Consider the following 17,542-nt stretch of genomic DNA (forward strand, 5'->3'; position numbering starts at 1 on the left):
CAGGTACCAGCATCTCGGCGAGCGGCCCGATGGTGACGGCCGTCGTCAGGGTAGCGGCCACAGGTGTGAAGCGGGGGCGATTCGGCTCCCGTCCCAGGAATGGAATCCGTTCCCCGCTGCCTTCCACGGTGGCGCACCGCTGTCGGGGCTGCACGTTGAGCCCCAGCTTTTCCAGGAGGTCGGTACCTGCGATACACTCGTGGCACAGCACACTCGAGACGTAGAACTCCTGAGTGCACACCTGGTTTCCGAGACGGACCTCGAGGGAGATCCTTCCCAGCAACCCCATCCCGGCTCCGCTCGCTGTGTGCAGCGCGCAATCCGGGGCCGGCAGGCGGCTCACGTCAACCCCGAGCACGCTGCAGTGCGCGGCGCTCACGAGTGAGGCCACGGCCCCCGTGTCCAGTAGGATCCGGGTGCGCTGCCCGTTCACCTGTCCTTCCACCAGTGACGTGGCCCCCGTGATTCCTGCCACCAGCTCCCGTAGCCAGTCGCCCGTCCTCACCGCGTCCTTGGGTGTTGTGGCCGTGACCTGTGTGGGTGTCACTTGCTTACCATTATTATTATCGTCGTTTTGTTTCGGGACCTCGGTGATTGCACCCCTAGGTGGTCCACTCTCTAGGGGGCGTTTAACCCTTCGGTATATCTAGCGCGGGCGATCTGTGGGCAGTCTCTCATGAGATGCCCCTGACGGCCGCACATATAACACGCCCGGGGGGGGGGTGGCGGCTCCATAGTGGGCACCCTGCCCGCTCCCTCTCCCCCCCGTGCGCCGCTGCCCAGACTCTGCTTCTAGTCGGGCTACCCTCCCAGCTAGCCCTCCCAACTCGGTCTGAATCGTCTCTACCGTAGTCTGCAGCGTAGTCACATGTGCCCGTACTTGGGTTACGTTGTTGTCCACTTGGGTTACTTTGTTGTCGATCCCCCCGATGCCCGCCTGTATCCCCGCTACCCATCCCGGGGTGGTCTCGCGGGATACCGGAGGCCCCCTTTCCCGACCCCCTACCATCCTGGTGAGCTCCTGTTCCTCCTCTTCCTCCTCGGTGGACAGACTTGCGATGGTGCGCTCCCGTCCCAGTCCTCGGAGCTGTGCGCGTTCGCTAGAAATTCTTTCACATTTGCGCGCGTGCTCGACAAGGGCATCAAAGGAGAGGCGCGTACAGTTCACGTCTGGCTGCCACCACGCCGTGCGCATTAAGTATCGCTGGATTTTCTCTGTGGCCAGCTCCTCAATCGCTTCCGTGGTGTGCCTCGGGCGTGCGATCTTTGTTAGCTCACGCACATCCTCGGCATAATCGCGCAGGTCCTCGCCGGGTTGGCGACGGCGTGCCTCTAAGGCCGCTTTTGCCTCCTCCTCATCGCGCGTACCAAAGCGCAGATCAAGTCGGCGCATCAGCTCCTCTAGCTGTGTCTGCGCGCTTGCGGGTAGGGCTTCCACAAAATCGGCTGCCCGCCCATCCAGATTCATATTAAGTTGACGTAGCGTCTGCGCGTCCGTCCACCCATTAATTTCCTTAGCCCCTAGGACGTTGCGGGCAAATGCTCTCCACGAAGGTGTACCCCGGCCAGTGAATATATGCCTTATTTTCGCGTGGGGTAACGCGGGGGTTCGTACCGCTTCTGACACCATATTGTTAGGGTCGCCGGCCCCCGGGATCTCCCCTGCCTGCGACCCTGTCCGCGAAGTACCGACGCTCCCAGACTCTCCACTAGTGTGGGAGCTGCCGCCGCCGCACTCCTCCCCTGGCGGGGAAAGGTCGTCGCGCTCCTGTTCCCCCCCCTGTGCCATCCCCCCCCGAGTCCGAGTCTCCTGCCGGTGGGGCATCACACTCGACCTCCCTGGGACCCGCTAGCGCTTCGCCGGCACCCAAACGCGACGCTCCCCGCCCGCGCAGTCCCACGCACCAATCACACGCGGGTAACAGGGAGTCAAAGGTCGGAGGGTAAGCGACGTCGTTCGTGCTCACTCCGACGCTTGGGGGGATTGGTTTAAACGGGTTTAAAGGGCTATGCGATGGGCATGCGTGCGAGACGGGTATCCGCTCGCAACGCAGGAGTCCGCAGCCGACGGTTCGTAGCGCACACAATCCACGCGGCGCCGCTCCACACACGCGGCGACCACCGAGAACAGCAAGCGAACCCACGCTTCCACTCTCTTTCCACACCCTCGCAAAAACCACCACACCAGTCTGTTATGTAACGACCACCGCGACAGCAAGCGCACCCACGCTTCCGCAATAACCACACCAGTCTGTTATGTAACGACCACCGCGACAGCAAGCGCACCCACGCTTCCACAAAAACCACACCAGTCCGTTATGTAACCGCCGACGATTTATTCCACCGCGTCGGCGAGCCCTTATTTAACCGAGTCAGTCGGGATCAGCGGGGCAGGACCGATCTATCTCTCGATAGTCGGCACTACACTCTACCTGTCCTTCTCCCCTTTACCCTCTCCGGTTTTGCTCTTAAGCTAAGTCCCAACTCCCTCTCTCTCTCTCTCTTACTCACGGTTCGTCGTCACTGCTGTCTGGTCCTCGCGGCGCGTCGATACGTCCCACGGACGTTCGCGCGGCTGGACTCGGGAGTTGACGGGCCTGGGGTTGACTCGAGTAGCCAGAGAACCTTTTTCCTTCGCCCTGACCCGCTTTATTCTTTCTACATCAAAGGGGCTACCTGGTGCCGACTCGCGGGCCAATCAGCTCGCTGGGATCACCCGCCAATCGGTAGGCCCATCTGTATCCCAGCATCCCCCGGGCCGTTGCTTTCAGCGACGTCCGCATCTAAATTTACCTGCTCAGCGACCCTCCAGCCAGAGGGCGACCCTGCTTTCCCGCCGCTCGTGGCTCTGCCCTCCTACCTGCCTGCTGACCCGTGTGTGTTGTGTGTGTTGTCTACCCGCGGTGGCTCGGCAGCCCCGTCGTGACCATGGAATTACAACCAAAGTCACGGCGCCGCGGTGGGTGTTAGCGTCGGGGGAGACCGTCCAATTCCCTGGCTGCAGGAAACCGTGAAGATTATCCCTTTACGAGGGCTTCTGGGTGAAAACCTGTCGGCCAGGGTGTCTCCCCACGCGCTCTAATGGTGGGGGGGAGTGCGTGCGTGTGTGTTCCGGTGGGGGGGGGGGGAGGTGGTGGGGTGGAGCAATGTCGGCCTCGCCGCTCGGAGCGGCGAGATCGCAGGTGGGCCACCCGCCGATCGGCTCCGTGGCGGCGGCATCACACAAGTGCTCTTATTTCAAAGTTTTCCATGTACAAATTTGCTATAGCAGGGGATAAAGGAGAACCCATTGCTGCTCCTTCCTTTTGTTTAAAGAAATCCCCTCTCCATAAGAAATAAGTGTTATTTAAACAATGGCCAGCAAATTTTGATTTAAAGCTTTCGTGACTGCAGTAATTCATATTCTTAGTTTTTTCGGTAAAGTCACGTTGAAGGGAAACAACATAATAAAATATATATAAAACAATAAAAAATTCTCACGACGTTTCGACCATAACTCAAACGGTCGAAACGTCGTGAGAATTTTGTATTGTTTTATATATATTTTATTATTTAGTTGTTTCCCTTAAATTGCCAGCAAGTTTCGGAATATATTTTGGTAAACCGGTATTCTTTACTAGTGTATCAAGTAATTTAAGCGATTCGTCCACTGGAACATTAGTGAATAGAGAAATCACATCAAACCTTAACAGAATATCATCAGGAGTAAGTTTAATATCTTTAATCACATTCACAAGATGTTCTGAATTTTTTATGAATGAAGATGTCCTACCGATGTAGGGCTGTATTTGTTTGGTTATATATTTTGCTAATTGATATGTGGCAGAGCCAATTGTACCGACTATGGGTCGTAATGGGATGCCGATTTTATGAATCTTTGGTAGCCCATAGAGTCTAGGTGGTTTTGAGGCCCTTGGCTTAATTTGGTATTGCTCATTTTTAGGGATTAATGAATTTGCAATTATTGCAGTGGTCTTACGTTCTAAAGTATTAGTTGGATCTCGTTTAATTTTAATGTAGGTACTTTCCTCTAGTAAATTTCTAATTTTATTATCATAATCGGCTCGTGACATCACTACAGTAGTGCGGCCTTTATCAGCTGCTAGGATGTGGATATCCTTGTTTAAACGCAGCTCTCTTAAGGCTTTTGCCTCGTTAGAGCTAATATTTACTTTTGGAACTTTGCTATTCTCAATTATTTTAGCAACCTCATGTCTCGTCATCTCTGCCTCATTATGTGGAAGGAGTCTAACTGCTGATTCTACCTCAGCAATTATCTCATCCACTGGAATTGTGCGTGGGGTAATGGCAAAGTTAAGGCCTTTAGAAAGGATAGAGACCATGTCACCGGTTAATACAGTGTTAGTCAAGTTCAGTACGGTTTTGTTTTTAAATTTTCGGTTTTCAGTAGGGGATTTGTTTATTATGTAGTCTAGAAAATTTATTAATTTGGTTAGTTTTTGTTAGTTTAAACACATTATCAGCCGATTGTTGTGTTATGTTATCGATTATATTCCAATAATGCATAGATACACTATTGCTTATATCTAAGTGTAACTGCTTTAGCGATTCCGAAATGTAAGATAATTCACTCCTATTGTGCTGTATTCTCTCTATTAATACTAATTCGCTAGCTTTGAGTAGTATTTGGTTAGCTTTAGAAGACTTTATGTGATGTGTTATTTTAACTGCGTTTGGTATTACCTTTGAATCTCTGCACCTTTTGAGGAACGCCAGTGAAGATATCAATTTCATCCGCTTAATGCGAAGCTTCTCCAATTTTCTGGTTTTAAGAAAAGAATCCTCCCCATAGAGGTTAGTCAGTTTAACACGTAGGCTTTCGCGACCAATATTATTCATAATAAAGGGTTTTGGGTTAGATCGCGTTTATTTATAAATGTGTCGTACTCAAACTGTAAATGTGGATTCACTCTTCAACACACCGGTGGGCTAAAGTAGTGAACTATTTGTCTTATTGTCAACGTGACACTTTTTTTTGCTGATTGGCCGTGTCGGGTGGTGGAGGGTTACGACACATTTATAAATCAACGCGATCTAACCCAAAAACCTTTATTATGAATAATATTGGTCGCGAAAGCCTACGTGTTAAAAATATCCTAATAATTGTAGACCAACCTCTATTCTTTCACCAATTACGAAATTATTGGAAGAAATACTTAAATCACAAGTGAACTGCTACCTTACAAGTCACAATCTCCTGCACGATAAAGTTTTATTTTCTAGGGGATGATTGCACCATTACAGCTGTGTCAAATCTCCAACACCATTTCGACTTAATTGAACTTCGAATGTCATCACGAAAATTGCTCCTAAATCCCCAAAAAACAAAGGTCATGCTATTTTCTTCAAACAAAAGTCCAGTTTAATTCCCTTCACCTATTACGAATATCAGAAACAACAACATTGAAGTGCTTCAAATACCTGGATTTACTGATTGATTTAAGACTGACCTTCCAACCCCACATTGATCACATCTCGAAGATAAATATAATCAACAACAGGAGTATATAGGGAAACAAAGTTTGTTTTCCCATTCGATTGCGCCTGCAAATTATTGAAGCTATCATTCCACTAATTCTTCGTCTTGGGGCACTGTTTACAGATCAGCTACTCATGAAACACTAAACAGACTAAGCCACTTGATCATTCTACTCTTCGATTTGCACTGGATGATGGTATATAGGAGCTACCATTGTGACCTCTACTTATTTTACTTGATGGAAGAATAAACCTACATGTGGCCCTGTTCATCAATAAATTCCTTATTGACAACTCATCACTATACTTAGCGAATTCATTATCCCCATTGTAAAGCACAATTAACCTAAGACGTCCATTCAACTACCTTTAAAATATCCCAAGAACAAGAATTATAATAGGTGACAATGCCTTTGCAGTTGCATGACAACGGTTTGGAACAACCTCGTTTCAACAACATAAATATTCCTTCAAAACATATCCTGAAGCAGAAGATTCGTGTTGGATACAACTGCATTTGCCAATGTGATTTGTAACTTTTATCCTTACCCATGTATCAATAGTTAACTTTAAATGTGTAATTTTATTGGTGACTGTGTGTTGTTGTCTTGGTGTGGTCTGGCACTGTTCTTGCTGTTGTTTTGCTGCCTTGCCCAGGCTTGGGAATTGGTGTACTATTGAAATTTCGTGAAAGTGGAACCTCTTGAAGTGATGAAGACGACGATGCGCTCTGTCACCGGCAGAATGCGCTATGGAGCAACTCAATGACAGCGTCTTTTCCCAATAAAATGAAAGTTGTTGTACAGCTCAAGTGCGATAATTGCTTCGTGAAAGCTGAAATTGTGATGCATATGAACAGGCCCATGTATTTTTAATCTGATAGAAGAAGAGCCAGTGTTGAGATTCTTTCATAATTCGTGACATTTTATTGCAATGAGTCAGATAAAATATAAATGTAATGCGAGTGAGCACGACCCTAATGATACCTTAAAAACCTGAATAGGACTTGAGGTGAGTAAATAACGTGTAGTAATAATAATAATAAAAGGATTGGGTCTCGCTGTGTCGGCCGGGCTGCCCTGAGAGGTCTATTCACAGGCGCTGTCCCACCACTGATCGGCACGGGGACTTTGGCCTGCTCCGTCTCCGGCCTGGGCCGGTTCGTCCCTCCTTAGTACAACAACCTGGTGCGCGGGAGCTCCCCCTCGCTCACCATATTGATACCGAACTTGGTGCGGACGCCCGATCGGCATAGAGCCTCACAGCGCAGGACTCCCGTCCTCAAGCGATCCCGCAACCCACGCCTCCAAGTAGCTGGATTACAGGCGCACGCCACCGCGCCCGGCGAGAGCAACGGCGCAGCTTGGCCTCTTTGAGTGTCGAGTGTCCCCGTGACTCAGTGACGCGACGTGGTCACTGAGTCGCTCAGCGGCGCATTCTAGCGGTGACGGAGCGCATCGCTGCCACGTGGTTGAGATTGTTGAGATTAATATTCTAGATTTGAAGCTTTCGTGACTGCAGGAATCCCTCCTTGCCCCTCCCCCCTTTCTCACCTCTTACCACGGCATCTCTCTCCCACTTCAGAAAAAATATTGCTGTGGTTTCCCACCTGATGACGATTGTTTGTGTTGCGATCGAAACGTCGTGATTTATTTTATGCCTACGTGACTTTACCGAAAAAACCCGAGAGTAGAAATTAATATTGTTCCTGCTATACATTTCCACGTGATGATGATAAGCCACTTCGCTTACCTATGCTGCTAGACTACCCAGATTGTATGGCTTACTAAAATCCATAAAGGAGGTACACCACTCTATTCTATTGTCTCCACCATTGACTCACCCACCTACAAACGGGCCCGATTTCTGCCTGAGACCTTACAACCATTCATTGGTAAGATCACCTCAGCTGTACTTAACTTTTTGAGTGTCGAGTGTCCCCGTCACTCAGGGACGCGGCGCAGTTTCTATCCCCTGGTGCATTGTTTTGATTGCCCATAGACTGTGAATTCATCAAACAAAAACTCATTGTGAGACGTGTAAAAGAGAAATTGTTTTATTAAGGCCACGGGCCTAATTGACGACCGTGTACACCGCAGACAGATGTAGAAGGGTAGCTAGCAGCAGCAATTCAAAAGCATTAACATTCATCCGTAGGTGGCTTTTACGAATAAGGTATAATTACATTTAAGGTCAAGAGGTCATCGTGCCGGTGATATCACCACAACATTACACTCTAAACGAGCCACGTGATTTTGTTCCCAGATGCGGCAGCTTTGCGATTGAGACCGCAAAGCGAACAAAGTGGCCAGATAAGCGGCACCTCGTGGCTGGGGAGGGCCGCGATCACCACGGCGAGAGACACACCCCTCGACCCCACGTGGTGCTCTCCTCTCAGCCAATCAGCGGTGGACATTCAAACCGGCGGAGCGGTTGTTAGCGGTGGGCTGTACCAACCGCGACGAAGCGGCAGGGGGGGTCGAGCGGGCGGGGGGAGTGATTTACCGCGATGCTATTTAATTACACTTCTTAAAACTACACACTTACACTTCTTCAACTCCATACCCATGCCAGTTGCAATATTCTTACTAAATTATTACATCGAATGTACATCGAATGATTCGTGTGTGATTATAATATATATACACACATACGTATCGTTATTTGTTCTTTCGGTAAAGTCACGTAGAAGGGAAGCAATAAAATTAAACAAAAATTATCACGACGTTTCGACTGCAACGCAAGCAGTCGTCATCAGGTGTGAAAACCACAGCAATATTTTCTTGCTGTGGTTTCACACCTGATGGATGACTGCTTGTGTTGCAGTCGAAACGTCGTGATAATTTTTTTTTATTTTATTGTTTCCCTTCTTCCTGACTTTACCGAATGAACCAAGAATATGAATCCCTGCAGTCACGAACGCTTTAATACTTTAATGTTTACGCGTCGTTATTAATGTTCACCTGACTAACGCGGAGCCCGCTCTTAGTACAACCCACACCGACGGCGACGTCATCCTCCCAGCTGTCGAAGGCGCTTTCTGCCCCTGGGGCGAGGCGGGGGCGGGCGCGTGCCGCGCGCTGCGGCCCCGCCCCGCCCCAGGGGCGAGTTGGCGCCGCGTTGCTGCGCCTCGCAACGCCATTGGACGGCCAGCGCCGTGTCCGTTAAATTCAAACGCGCGACGGCGGTGGCGGCGGTCGCGGCGAGGCGTTCGTGAAGAGGTGCGGGCTCATCGATACCTCATCGATACATCATCGATACCTCATCGTCACCTCATCGCTCTTACACTCTCGTCTAACCATGCCGGCTCCTGAAGGAGCGCAGGCTCCTGGTTTACTGCACGGTGCATGGGCTGAGTCGCACGGCGGCAGTGGCCGGTCTTCGTCGTTTGTTCGGATCTAATCGCGTTCGTGAACTCGTGGGCTCGCGGGATGTTTCTGCCTATTTATCCTAAGTTTGTAAGGGTTACTGTCAAATAGAGAACGAAGGGTGTGTTTGTGTGTGTTCAGGGTTCTGTGCGTTGTTAACCGGCGAAACTAATTTGGTTATGGAAGTTACATTTCCAACCATACAGCAGAGTGTGTGAATTGATGAATTAAAGACCCGTGCCTGTGAATGTTAAACAGATAATTGGTAGTGTGGGACCCTTAACTCGCGAAAGTAAGGCGTTTGTGTGTGTGTTAATGCTACACAGTGCATTCAAGGCAGCGTCTTTTGTTAATGAGCGAATCGCTTTGTTCAATGGCTGGTGTCGATAACGAGATCGTTTAAGGTGTTCGCATTCGTGAATTAAAGCTATGTTCATGTTAACTAATAACTAGCGAAACATCACAAATCTAATACCGTTGAATAGAGATTTAAAGACGCTCATTTGACGTTACTTGTTGAACTGCATCATCGGGAAAATCGCCCGATGATGCTGGATGTAATTACCAGCGAAACGTGTTCAGATTGTAAATGTTGTTGATTCACTCCAGCACATCGGTTGTCTGAAGTAGTAACGATTTGGCGTTTTGTTTTCGTGACAAATCCCTTACTAATTGGCTGTGTCGGGTTGTGGAGGGTATCGACACATTAATACTAACACGGTCTAACCCAAACTCCATTATATTTGAATAATATTAGTCGCGAAAGCCTACGTGTTATACTGCATGTACGTGTTAATGTTGACTTTGTTGAACGAATGCGTGTGAATTAGTTAAGTAAATGTTAACTGGTGGGTGAATGAAAGGCCGTGTGTGTATAAACGAGTACCTGGTGCGGTGTGTAAACATCGCAACTGGGGAGACAAAGGCGGCCGGGCGTGGTGCCGGCCACCGACCCCCTCGTGTGCCACAGTGCCGGTCTTCAGAGGTGCTACTCGCTAACGCCACTTGCCCCGACAGTCTTGATGCTACACGTGGGGGGGGTCTTTGTCTTGTAGGAGGAGCAGCACTTTAAGAGTGACGAGGAGCCCGTGGAGGAGACTCGGAATAAGTCGAAGAGTCGTGGTCGTGGTGGTGCCTCTCCATGGCCTCTCAGAACACAGACCCCGCAGCGAGCACCTCGGCCACGCCGAGGAAGGCGGCGGACAGCGGCAACGCCGTAGCGCGGGGCTCTGTGAGCAAGCGGTGAGGAGGATGGGGCCACGGTCGTTTGTGAAGGCCACGGGCCCCATGCAGGACGACAGGACACACCACTGTGCCACTATTACGATACATGAAAATAGCCCTTTGTGTCCTGACTTTTGGGCCACCCTGTACAATAACAACCGTCCTGTATCCTGACTTTTGGGCCACCCTGTCGACTTGTCTGCTGTGTAAGTTGAGGATGTATGTTTTTGTTAAATATGTCACTTAATAACCCTGGGCACTTGCAAACGAGACGTTCCATCTGAAAGGGATTTTACGGATAAAATATTGAATGCAAAAAAGTAATATACATCAGTAACTGCTTCAGCTCCTTAATACACAGGCGAGGCTGTGGTTTCACATTGAAATTGTCTATGCTGGGCTGTTATTGCAATGTGATCATACTTTACCATACATTTATTGATAAATGAGGTGCTTATCTGTGTTTCCTAGGTTGCATCAGGAGCTGATGTCACTGATGGTAAGTACTGTAACCAAGGTATTTTACTTCTGCACGCCACAAACCCTCTCCTCTGTGAACTCCCACAGCCAAACTCCTTCCCCCCCCTTCCCTCTCCCTTCCCGTGCCTATATAAAGCCACAACAGCAGATCATTTTTTCACACCTGAAGCCGGACGCTTATGTTGCGACTGAAACGTCATGTTTCTATCTACGTAACTTTACCAAAAGAACCAGAGTACTTATTTTTAAGTTTATGACAAAAAGAAGAGCATTTGTAAAAACAAACCCAGCAATTTATTCTTCTGGAAATTGAGAGATAATTGTCATTCATTTTCAACATGAGATGGTTTTCCTCACTGAAAACGGACTGAAACTTCACCAGGACCTATCCGCTGACATTAAAGACCACTCCTGGTCTGACCTCAAATTTTGTCGACTATTTCCCCGAAGAGATGTATCAAAAGTCAACTGGATCCAAGACATGCGTTCGGTTGAAAAAAACTGGTTGACAAACGACGTCTTAACTGAGGAATGGGAATAGCGAATAGACGTTGCATGTGATGGTGAGTTTCGGCTGGAGTTGATGAGGGGAATGCATCTTGGTGAATTTTGGCTCCGGAGAAGAAATTAATATCTCCAGATTTCAGACACGGCATTTACAGAGTGATTACATTCTGCACAGCTTATCTGTGTGAAACTGGATTCTCTGCTATGATTTTCATTTATAAACAAATACATGACCAAGCTACGCGAGAGGATAGTTCAGAGACGTGGAAATCCACAGACCAGCGGGAAGGCGGCCAGAAGCAGTGCCAACCATTGCCTGAACTCTGGTCCTATATTAGGATGTTTAGGCAACGGAGTTTAAACTTTTACATCTAAATTAAAAACTCCTTTCTTTTAGAACTGCTGTTTGTGCTTTCGTTTGTTGTCCTTCCCCACACCTCCGATTAGCGCGGTTGGCTACGTACGGTGCGAAAGAAATTCTACATGCGTACTAACCGTCCCAAACGTGTGTGTGTGTGCGCAGATGTCTGGGGACAAAGACGTATCGGCATTTCCGGATGGAGAGAACCTTTTCCGCTGGATTGGAACCATCACCGGCCCAAAGGGAACTGTAAGGCACAGAGGAACCCCCCCCCCACCTCATTCAAGATCCTCGGGGTAGATTAGGCTGGAGGTTACAATTGTGAGATTGTTTTGTTTAATCAAGTGTGAACGCAAGGGGTCAGGGATGTAAGTAATCTGGGCCAAATAACGAAAGCAATCGCAAAAAGCTATTTATCAAACAAAAATTGTCAAATTAAACCAACCATAGAAATTTAAGTAAAAACAACAATCAATTAGAAATACAATATATTGTCAGGGGGAAGTTGGCTTGGACGAATTAAGTTAAAAAGCATAGCACATAAACAAAACTAAAAGTGAGTTATCTGGAAGTTAAGTGTTACTTTAGGTTTCTTGGGTTATAAGTGGCCATTTCATCCTGGCTTCATGTGGATGTGTTTTAATTCCATTCTTAATTTACAATAAACATACAAATTGTACCCTGCGAGTACGCAATTAAGTTAATTATGTAACATTTTGATTTGTAGTAAATAAATATGTTACAAATAAACATTCTCCACGTTTTATGTCGGGCTAAGGGGATAGCTATAAGCCACGGTGATTCCAGCGAAATTGGGAGAACTAATAACTGATTTGATGGAAGTGAAGCTTGGGTATTGCAACAAAAATCGACGGATCTCATCGGCACAATGTGAACTGCAGGAAACTGGGAAAACAATGTTAACTTCTCATTTCATTGGCAAACTAAATGTTGTTAAAGGACATCGTGGAACATTTTTGTTACATTTCACTTGAAACGTTTCTCGGAAAAAATTACATTGTAATTCTGCAAGCGAACCTCTTTGTAGAATGCAAGCTATGCCATTGTTTAGTGACCACTGGTGTTAACGAACATAGCAACTTGTGGGTTCTGTACTCAGAACGTTGTGGACATTTTTCATTTAAACATCCCAGACGATGTTCGACAATACATCGTGAACGATCAAACACCTTCACCGTGCCCATTTTTAGTGGCTTCGGAATTGAAAATCTTTTATTCCTTCAAATTCTCCAAATTGGCGTCTTCTTGAGTGAAACTCCTTTTGCATGCAAATCCTAATTTCTTTTGGGAGACAGAGCCGATGGCTATTCTTCCCATCGTCATTGCATCATTGGCGATGGCGACCTCTGTAGTGTTTATGTTGCGCTCCGCTGTGCGCGCACGTTTCCCTTGATGTAGCCCTGGCGGGTATACTGCGGTACACAATGCTATCCACCCTGTGTTCCCATGTATGATGCAGACTAAATGGAGATCAAAACGATGAAATACAGAGAACAAGAGCAGGGTGGCAGGCCCTTAATGATAAAGAAAGAGGATCTGCTCATAACTCTGTAAAAAAAGAGAAATTTTCATCGGTGCGTACAGCCGGCTGTGACGTGAATCAGAAACGCGGACGGTGCCAAGGAAAATTAAACCGAAGCTGCCCGCTGTGCAAAGCAGCGTAGAGAGACGTACGCTTGGAATAGCACCGAGCTTGCGTGCGCACGCGGACTCCGGCCTGCACGATGTCGTGCTGCCGCCCGTCTGTGCCGGCGAGGTGCACGCCGGCGGTGGGCCGCGGTTGTCTCACGCCCCCCACCCCCTGCAGGTGTACGACGGCCTGCGCTACAAGCTGTCGCTGGAGTTCCCCAGCGGCTACCCGTATAACGCGCCGAGCGTGCACTTCGTCACGCCGTGCTACCACCCCAACGTGGACTTGCAGGGCAACATCTGCCTTGACATCCTCAAGGAGAAGTGGTCGGCGCTGTATGACGTGCGCACCATCCTGCTGTCCATCCAGAGCCTGCTGGGAGGTGCGCCTCTTCCTCCCCCTTCCCCCCCCGTGCATCATCGGCGGCTCGCCGAGCCACGGTGCCGCCCGTTGCAGTCGACACCGACGGCGAGCTTAACTTTCCCACGCCGTTCGCAGGAGTAGTGCTCGTGTAATTGTGCACATCCAAGTGTGGTGAATGACCCCAGTAATTTTGCTTGCATCGAGCTGAAGGGTTGGTTGGAGAGCAAAACCCACAACGTTTTTAATTTTGAGTACAACTTTTCGCCGATTTAGCACGGTTGCCTACGTACGGTGCAAAATAAGTTCTCCGTGCATACATAGTAACTAGTCGGCACGTTTTGTGTACGTGACAAACTTTACCAATTGGCTGTCGGATGGAGGTGGGTTTACGACGTGTTTACGTGTTTTAACCCAAGACAAAAATCTTTTATCACGAATTATAATAGACTGAAAGACATACCTTGACATGTCATGTAGTGAAATTGCTTTCACAAACTTTAACCTCAACGTGCTGGTGTTTTAAATGAATGGAAAACATTATGCCGCATTATGTATAATAGAAGCATTGTAAAAAAGGTTGGTATTACGTTTAAATCACTGTACAAGATTGAGGAAATGCTCGTGTACATTTGAGGTCCATTGGGGCCATCGGAAGATGTTGGTGTTTTCTTTAAGTGTCGTGGTGCTACATCGTGTGGGGGCGATTCTCTTCCAGAGCCCAACAACGAGAGCCCGTTGAATGTCCACGCAGCGCAGCTCTGGCCAAACCAGGATGGTAAAGAGTGTGATCCCTCTTCTCTGCATCTCAGAACATTACCGCACAACAACAACAACAACATTTGTAAGGGCTGGGGCAAGTTATCGATTAAATAAAGTCGCAAACATCGTCAACTAGCTTTATGGTCCATTACCTGGGCCCATAAAAAGAAAAATGGTGGCCATCCCAAAGGCCTGCCTCGTGATCCGGGCAACACCATGGCCCCATACCCAGAATGTCCCGGCTGCATTTGCCGATGACATTCTTAATCCCTGCCCATCACCTCCTGTTCAGCGGCACTTACGCAAACGGGTAATACTTCAACTATTTTGGTGTCGTCCAATATCGATGATCAGTTCCTTAACCTCGGCTATCGGGGTCGATTATACGTAGCTAATCCGATAGCCGAGTGCCCTAGCTGTAAGAGTTTTCATCTGGAAACATGTGTTCAGTCCTCTTGCTTATTACTTTGTTTTTCAAGTTGCAGCAGATTAAGAATTTTGAGGCAGTGAGAAAGCCATATCAGACGAATCTTGTAAGCTGTGTGCTGTAACCGAAGCCACGAGTGGGCACTTGTGGCCATGGTGCTCCATCCTCGAAGTGTGAGATCTGTAGGAGGGGGGTGAAGGAACTGAGGAGATGCACGGGATGGAGTAGCTGCCAATGCAGTGAGATGCACACGCAATAGTGCAGTTAAGATTTGAAAGTAACGCCGGATAAGTCAGGTTAGTGATGCACTGAGTGCTCCCAATTGTGCGACCACCGCAGAGGAGGAAGTGGTGAATCTCGTGTGGGGATGGATGATGGCCACATTGCAGGAGTTGTGCGAGGGATGGCGACTGCGTGTGGACGCTTTCATCCAGCAGTGCACTGATCATGGCTGTCGAATATATATTAACATACATTTAGTTTCATTAATGTTTGTGTGTATGTAGATTACATTAAAATAAAACATCATGCAAAATTGATATATTAAAAAAAGCTTTTAAGGAGCTGAACTCCCTTTTCATATTTGGTCATCTAGATCAGTGGTTCATAGCCTGGGGTGCATGACATGGCCGGATCTTTTTAGAAGGTGAACACAAATTAAGCACGGGAAACAACTTACTTTGTTTCATCATTGATTTAGCGTGCTGATCTTAAAGGTGCATTGAAACATTTTATACTCCGACTGATGCTTCTGTTGTTGTGGAGTAACTCATGCAGCCAGCTATGCCTCTAGGATTTGGTGTTACATGTTATTTATGTAGTTTATTGTAAAAATTCGGTCACAGTCCCTGTGATCACTGTTACGTTGCAATTATGGCTTTAGTTTTTGGTGATTTGGAAAAGTTTTTTCGTTTGGACATGTTTGATTTGTTGTAGTACGGAGTTAGACTGATGGCCTTAATCTTAGTTGTCTTGTGGTTGTTGTTTGACTTGCATCCCACTGGGATTTTTTGCGTTGTCTGGTTTAGTTTGCCGACTGCACAAAAGGAGGGAGAGGTGCCCTCCGAATGTTAATTTTCACCGCGATACATTTCTTAAATCTGGCTTTGTTCCAGGAATTACGCTTGCATAAAGTGTTGCAGGTTAACTCGTATTCTCTTGTTTCTCTCTCGTGCAGAATACAAGCAGTACTTGCTGAAGCAGTACGAGACAAAGTCCTGATGAGAGCATCGCCGACATGACATCCCCGTCGCTCATTAACACTCTCCGCTCGCCTCGTACACTCACCACGTGCATTTACCACTCGCCACGTACACTCAACACGTACACTCACCACGTACACTCGCCTCTATCACTCATCACTCACCACGTACACTCACCACGTGCATTTACCACTCGCCACGTACACTCACCACGTACACTCGCCTCAATCACTCATCACTCACCTCGTACACTCACCACGTCCATTTACCACTCACCACGTACACTCGCCACGTACACTCGCCACGTACACTCGCCACGTACACTCGCCACGTACACTCGCCACGTACACTCGCCACGTACACTCGCCACGTACACTCGCCACGTACACTCGCCACTCACCACGTTACACTCGCATTGTACACTCAGACTTAGGCTCCAGGTGCAATTTTGGGGGCTGTTCCATTATGTTCTGACAATTGTCCACATGGCGCGGGCCTTGATTTTAACGGAATCTTTTTATCACGATGTAAACGAGCAGACCGTGTCTCCTTCACCTGTCGTCTCCACATGAAAAAGAAAAGTGTTTCTTACACAATCCATCAGCTGCCCAGGGGGACTGCATCATCTTGGCACCCTTGATTCCGAACAAGCAGACTCTAGACCGGTTTCAACATCAGCAGAGTCGGACTTTAATCGATGCTGGTGAAACTGCATTTAACGTCTGGCAGTTCGACCAGCATTGCTTCGAGCAAGCTTGAGTGCTGATGGGACACCGTCAAAGCCGGTCGAAAGCTGCTTGTGTTGAATTAATTGAGCAAACGTTCACTCCCAAAGGACGTGGGGCCTGTGGGTTGTGTAAAAACAAAACTTTTATTTTCAATGCGGAGACACAGGTGTGCGAAGGAGACGGTCAGCTTTATCGCTTTTTACGGAACCAGGTTTTTAGACATTTTCACTCGTGAGCTCGTTTCTCATTTTTAAATAGCATTTTCCTGATAAGTGAACTCAAGCCATGAGCCAGGGCATGACGCTTGGAGCTGAGAACGATCACCTTTTTAATAAGTGCGTCCGGTTTTGTCTGGTTTTTTTGCCTTTCTCCATAATGTTGCAAGAGACAAATGCACATCCTTGCTTCATATTTATGGTTTTAAATGTCTTTTTAAATCTTTCACTTGTGTATAGCTTTGATCATGTTGGCTCTGATGGCCGAGACTCTTTGCATCATGTTATGGCAGTCTTAAGCCCAGGTGTCCTCGGTAACCGTGTTTCTTTAACGCACGGTGCTGCATTGCTCGTTCATCATGTGCTCGATCCTCTACGGAGGATCCTTTCTGTAGTTGAACAAACGCGGCTGTGTGTGGCAGCATGGACGGGGTTGTTAGGTGTCAACTTTTATCTGTATTTATTTTCATGTAATTAAACTGGTATTAAATGTTACAACCTGTAACCTGATTTTGTTCTGGATGAATCCGATGGGTTGTGCAGATTGTTGCGCAGACTTTTTTAATGGTTGACCTGCGTGCATTTCAGAAGCTATCTTCGATTTGGCTTAATTGCTCTTGACATTGTTTCATTCTCTAAAATCTCTGATTCTCCACATAATTTCTTCCATGGCTTCCACCTCTTTCCGATTAATTCTCATCATCACAGAGGACATTTCCTTGACAGCCACGTTACCCAAAATCCCGTTTTCTTCATCC

The 17,542-nt window shown here is 47.7% G+C and overlaps 1 protein-coding gene across 2 annotated transcripts; it reads left to right on the forward strand.

The window, feature by feature from the left end:
• Positions 1–8,614: 8,614 nt before the first annotated feature.
• Positions 8,615–17,289, forward strand: UBE2C (ubiquitin conjugating enzyme E2 C). Of its 2 annotated transcripts, none has more exons than XM_032971272.2 (7): positions 8,615–8,720; positions 9,923–10,109; positions 10,563–10,590; positions 11,602–11,688; positions 13,268–13,472; positions 14,169–14,228; positions 15,817–17,289. In XM_032971272.2, the coding sequence occupies exons 2-7, from the start codon at positions 10,009–10,011 to the stop codon at positions 15,858–15,860; spliced, it is 525 nt and encodes a 174-aa protein (XP_032827163.1). In that variant the 5' UTR covers positions 8,615–8,720; positions 9,923–10,008; the 3' UTR covers positions 15,861–17,289. The 2 variants fall into 2 exon arrangements, with proteins under 2 accessions (XP_032827163.1, XP_032827164.1); XM_032971273.2 differs by lacking the exon at positions 8,615–8,720 and adding an exon at positions 8,752–8,842.
• The last annotated feature ends 253 nt before the right edge of the window (positions 17,290–17,542 follow it).

The sequence above is a fragment of the Petromyzon marinus genome, chromosome 45 (assembly GCF_048934315.1).
Source record: "Petromyzon marinus isolate PM22_M1 ecotype Great Lakes invasive population chromosome 45, UKy_Petmar_22M1.pri1.0, whole genome shotgun sequence".
NCBI lineage: Eukaryota > Metazoa > Chordata > Hyperoartia > Petromyzontiformes > Petromyzontidae > Petromyzon > Petromyzon marinus.

Coding starts and splice junctions, on each gene's coding strand:
- UBE2C (XM_032971272.2), top strand. CDS start 10,009: ATGGCCTCTCAGAACACAGACCCCGCAGCGAGCACCTCGGCCACGCCG. Junction 13,473..14,168: donor CATCCAGAGCCTGCTGGGAG/GTGCGCCTCTTC, acceptor ATTCTCTTCCAG/AGCCCAACAACGAGAGCCCG. Junction 14,229..15,816: donor GCTCTGGCCAAACCAGGATG/GTAAAGAGTGTG, acceptor TCTCTCGTGCAG/AATACAAGCAGTACTTGCTG.